The 6,000-nt window shown below is 42.0% G+C and overlaps 1 protein-coding gene across 1 annotated transcript; it reads right to left on the reverse strand.

Moving 5' to 3' along the window:
- Nucleotides 1-754: 754 nt before the first annotated feature.
- Nucleotides 755-1,715, reverse strand: LOC101683918 (olfactory receptor 1A1-like; the record flags this gene model as incomplete). Its single annotated transcript, XM_013053455.2, is given in 1 exon segment — nt 755-1,715. A coding segment is annotated over 1 exon segment (867 nt), but the record flags the coding sequence as incomplete, so codon positions are not given.
- Between the last annotated feature and the right edge of the window lie 4,285 nt (nt 1,716-6,000).

Below are 6,000 nucleotides of genomic sequence, written 5' to 3' on the forward strand. Positions count from 1 at the left end.
AGGGGAACCTGGGTGGCAGGAGGTTAAGTGTCTGACTCTTGGTTTCAGTTCAGATCATGATCTCAGGGTTGTGAGATCATGCACTCAGTACAGAGTTTGCCTGAGATTCTCTCTCTCCCTTTCTTCTGCCCCTACCCCAACTTCTCTCTCTCTCTCTCTCCCTCTCACACACACACACACACTCTCTCTCTCTCTCTCTCTCTCTCTTTCTCTCTTCTCTCTCTCACATAAATCAGTCTCTTTTAAAAAAGTAACTTTCTGAGATACCAGGTATGTGATGGATGGGAATTAATGTCAAAGCTGATTATGTCTGATTATTATCAGATTACATTTTTTAATTGCATTTCTTCATTCCACTTCCACACACAGTTATTGGTTGCAGTTTAAAGATCAGCTTTGGGGGGAATAGAGTGATGTGTTAACACAGGTCTTGCTCTCAAAGTTTGCAAGCAAAGTAGGAATGATGAAATGTAGTAGTGCAAGAAAATTGGCACTTGAATAGGGACTTATAGCTTTCAAAGCATGAAGTATTGTGGCCCTCACACCCTAAGACAGACAAGGAAGACATTTTTGTTTTTATTATTTAGGTATGGAATCAAAGAGCTAGTCAGTAGCATAGCTGGAACATGATCCCAATAATTCTTTGCTGTAAAAAGAATAATAACATGTACATATCAACAATCTCAATAGGAAGTCTCATGAAACTGTTACAAGATTTCCAAGAAGTGTAATTCAGTGGCTGGAAAGCACAAATGTAGATCCTTGGAAGGGGAGGACATTGGGACTGGATCTTCAAGTGCATCCTAATTGGTGACTCTAATTGACTTTCCGATATGACCTCACATTGGTTATAAGGAGAGTTTTTTGCTGAAGAGTTTCCCCAGGGCTGCCTTCATGTCTCAGTTTCTCAGACTATAAATGAAAGGATTTAACATTGGGATCACTGCGATATACATCACAGTTATCACTGCATCCTTTAGGCTGTAACTAGACAGAGGGTGGAAATACATGCCCATGACTGTCCCATAATACAGAGAGACAACTCTGAGGTGAGAACCACAGGTAGAGAAGGCTTTGAGCCCACCCTTGGTGGATGGAACCTGTAAGACTGTGGAAAAGACATGAATATAGGAGATGATGTTGTATAGTAATGGCACACAGAAAACACCAACCCCTAGATACACCATCTTCACATTAAAATGGATGTCAGAGCAAGATAGCTTGAGTAAAGAGGCAATGTCACAGTATAAGTTGGCCACTTCCTTGTTGCCACAGAAAGACAGACCAGCTGTGAGCAGAGTTTGGGGGAAGGCATTGGTATTTCCAACCACCCAAGACCCAACAACTAGGAGGACACAGGTCCGAGGGCTCATAATTGTTGTGTAATGAAGTGGGCAGCTGATGACCACAGCACGATCACATGCCATTGCAGCCAAGATATAGCTATCTGTGTTACCCAAGGCTAACATGAAACACATTTGTGTTAGGCATCCCCCAAAGGAGATGGCTTTTCTGCCTAAGACATGGTTTGCTAGCATTTTAGGGATGGTTACAGAGGAGAAGAGGATGTCAACAAAGGAGAGATTGGCAAGGAAAAAATACATGGGGTTGTGAAGGCGAGTATCAGAGCGAATGGCCAAGATGATTAGCAGATTCCCAATCAGTGTGATGGGATAAATGAACAGGGAGAGGATGAAGAAGAAGTCTTCCCATTGCTGTTAACCCTGACTCCCAGGGGAATGAAACCAAGAGTAAGACTGGTTGTCTCCTCTTATGGATCCTTTAGCAGAAATAGGAGTGGAATCCAGAATTATTAATAAAGTTACTGTGTGTAATGATCTTCCTAACCACCACATTTGGTTTCCATGGTTGTGGTGTCTCTATCTGGACTTACTGAATTCCTAGATAGCCAATATGTGGCAGGGGCAGGTCCCTGTGGTCAGTGGGCCTAATTAACAATTAGCCCTGGACACTCATGTCTACAAAGTGAGTAAGCTTGAGTTAGAGGTTCTCATCCACCCAAGCCCACATCATAACCCATACAACTAAGGTTTAATAATTTAGTAGATAATTCATATTCTGTGGGCTAGGAATTGTGTTAGGCTTTGTGGAAATCACAAATATGTGAAAACACATTTTATGCATCCATTTAGTTATGTATGACATAGTCTCTGCTTTGACCATACAACAAAATCAGGAAGACAAAACTACACATAATTTTATTTATATATATTTATATAAACATATGAAATTTTAATTATTAATATATCAATATAATTATAAAATATAATTATATTTTAATAATTTTATTACACATAAAAGAGAAAGGACAGTAATTTGATGTCTTTGAAAAAACTATCCAGTGCAAAGGATGGCCAGTAAAGAGCATCTGGGGCAGTTAGAAATTTTTCCACTTATGAGAGTGAGAATGAGCCCAGATCCAGGAGGTAACAATTGTCTGCTCTTGCATGAGAAGACTATAAATCACAAGACTACTGGGGTTACGTTATAGTAAAAGGAGATAAGTGAATTTACCTTGCTCGTGTTCATTTTTAAAGTAAACATTTGCCTTTGATAGGTTTAATCTTTATTCCAAAGGCTTTGCTCAGTGAAATAAGTCAAGCAGAGAAAATTAATTGTCATATGGTTTCACTTACTTATGGAACATAAGGAATAGCATGAAGGCCATTAGCAGAAGGAAGGAAAAGTGAAGGGGAGGAAATCAGAGGGGGAGACAAACCACGAGAGACTGTGGACTCCAAGAAATAAACAGGGTTTTAGAGGGGAGGAGGGTGGATGGATAGGTTGGCCCAGTGATGGGTATAAAGAAGGGCATGTTTTGCATGGAGCACTGGGTGTTACGCGTAAACAATGAATCTTGGAACACTATATCAAAAACTAAAGACGTACTATATGGTGACTAACATAACATAAAATTTAAAATATATATATATAACCAAAGCGTTTTTTTCTCTTCAATCTTCTCTTACCTTTTTTAGTTATTTCCTTTGGTAACTCATCCACCTCTATCATGGCTTCGACTACTGCTTAAGGGAATCTCAGTTCTGTATTTGTAGGCTTGATTTCACATAATTCCATGTTCACTCATCCTGTTAATCTGTCTGAGCCAAGCCTATATTCTGTGCATTCAATCTAAGTAATTGCAAGTGCTTTTAGCAGAAGAACCTATCTTGTCTATTTTTATCTCTTCTAGTGAGATTATTGTGGAATATTGTTCATTTTATGTACCAATAAGTTTGCAGTTTATAGTTCCTGAATTATGTGAAAATGTATTTCATGGGTTTCCCACATACAGAATTCTACTTGGCATCATGACTTTTATAAGGTTATCCTACACCTCTTCACATCCAATCCTGTTGATTCTTCAATTTAAAATGATTTATGCAGTACTTTTCTACTTATTGTCTCAGCGCTTTAGCTTGACCACTATCATTTTCTGCATGAAATCTTATAATGCTCTCTTAACTGCTTGACTAATGATTTTACTTTTCTTTTGATCCATCTTAAGGCATACAATGGTGGTAGAGCCTACTAAGCTGCTCACCCAAATATAAGTTTTCTTCTTCCTGGACACTCAGCTTGACTACATTTCCCAAATTCCCTTACATTGAGGTGTGAACATATGACTGAATTCTAGGAAATCCACTCATGTGTTCCACTTCTGATTTTCCCCCACACTCTCTTTACCCTATTGTCAGCTGGATGCAGATGAACAGGAAGCTAAATGGGATGGTGGAGTCACAGAGTGGAATGAATCTGTGTCCCATGTTCTCAACATGTTGGAGAGCTGCCATCCACCAAGAAGACACATTGGCACTGGGTATATAGGAGAGAAACAAACTTTTATTCTTTTAAAACCATTACCACATTGCATTTTGCAGTATTTACTACCTCAGTCCAGGATATTCTAAGTAATTCACCAATTTTTCTAGACATTTTACTCAATAAAAAAACAACCTATAATTAATTCATTTATCATTTCTCAGTGTCTCCTATAGTGTACATGTGCATTGTATGCTAGAGACAGGGAATGCAGTTAAAATTATCATTCCCTTATTGAAAAAGAAAGCCAACGTTGGTAGCATCACAATTCTGGACTTCAAGCTCTATTACAAAGCTGTCATCATCAAGACAGCATGGTACTGGCACAAAAACAGACACATAGATCAATGGAACAGAATAGAGAGCCCAGAAATAGACCCTCAACTCTATGGTCAACTAATCTTCGACAAAGCAGGAAAGAATGTCCAATGGAAAAAAGACAGCCTCTTCAATAAGTGGTGCTGGGAAAATTGGACAGCCACATGCAGAAAAATGAAATTGGACCATTTACTTACACCACACACGAAAATAGACTCAAAATGGATGAAGGACCTCAATGTGCGAAAGGAATCCATCAAAATCCTTGAGGAGAACACAGGCAGCAACCTCTTCGACCTCAGCCGCAGCAACATCTTCCTAGGAACAACGCCAAAGGCAAGGGAAGCAAGGGCAAAAATGAACTATTGGGATTTCATCAAGATCAAAAGCTTTTGCACAGCAAAGGAAACAGTGAACAAAATCAAAAGACAACTGACTGACTGGGAGAAGATATTTGCAAACGACATATCAGATAAAGGACTAGTGTCCAGAATCTATAAAGAACTTAGCAAACTCAACACCCAAAGAACAAATAATCCAATCAAGAAATGGGCAGAGGACATGAACAGACATTTCTGCAAAGAAGACATCCAGATGGCCAACAGACACATGAAAAAGTGCTCCATATCACTCGGCATCAGGGAAATACAAATCAAAACCACAATGCGATATCACCTCACACCAGTCAGAATGGCTAAAATCAACAAGTCAGGAAATGACAGATGCTGGAGAGGATGCGGAGAAAGGGGAACCCTCCTACACTGTTGGTGGGAATGCAAGCTGGTGCAGCCACTCTGGAAAACAGCATGGAGGTTCCTCAAAATGTTGAAAATAGAACTCCCCTATGACCCAGCAATTGCACTATTGGGTATTTACCCTAAAGATACAAACGTAGTGATCCAAAGGGGCACGTGTACCCGAATGTTTATAGCAGCAATGTCCACAATAGCCAAACTATGGAAAGAACCTAGATGTCCATCCACAGATGAATGGATCAAGAAGATGTGGTATAGAGATCAGCTAGATAGCTTATCTAAAGATTGCAAACACCTGAAAATCCATCGGCAGATCGAGAAGAACAGCAATTCTGGAAACAGAAAAACAACCACTTGCTGAAAGGTAGGACCGGCGGAGAAGTGAATCCAAAGCGACGGGAAGATAGACCCCGGGGGGAGGGGCCGGCTCCCGGCAAGCGGCGGAGCAACCGCGCACAAAATCAGGACTTTTAAAAGTCTGTTCCGCTGAGGGACATCGCTCCAGAGGCTAAACCGGGGCGAAGCCCACGCGGGGTCAGCGTGGCCTCAGGTCCCGCAGGGTCACAGAAGGATCGGGGGTGTCTGAGTGACGCAGAGCTTGCGGGTATTGGAACGGGAAAGCCGGCTACAGAGGCAGAGCTGACAGTAAGCTCGCAGCTCCGTGTTACCTTGAACCGGTCGCAGGCTCGGTGAGCTCGGAGCGCTGCCGGAGGTCAGGCAGACGGGAGTAACTGGGCGCTGTTCTCTGAGGGCGCACTGAGGAGTGGGGCCCTGGGCTCTCGGCTCCTCCGGGCCGGAGACCAGGAGGCCGCCATTTGTATTCCCGTCCTCTGGAACTCTACGGAAAGCGCTCAGGGAACAAAAGCTCCTGAAAGCAAACCCGAGCGGATTACTCACCCCGGCCCCTACTAAGGGCAGTGCAATTCCGCCTGGGGCAAAGACACTTGAGAATCACTACAACAGACCCCTCCCCCAGAAGATCAACAAGAAATCCAGCCGAGACCAAGTTCACCTACCAAGGAGTGCGGTTTCAATACCAAGGAGAGCAGCAGAATTCCAGAGGAGGAGAAAGCTAAGCACGGAA

This window comes from Mustela putorius, unplaced genomic scaffold, assembly GCF_011764305.1.
Source record: "Mustela putorius furo isolate JIRA1106 unplaced genomic scaffold, ASM1176430v1.1 tig00003962_pilon_pilon_pilon, whole genome shotgun sequence".
Taxonomy (NCBI): domain Eukaryota; kingdom Metazoa; phylum Chordata; class Mammalia; order Carnivora; family Mustelidae; genus Mustela; species Mustela putorius.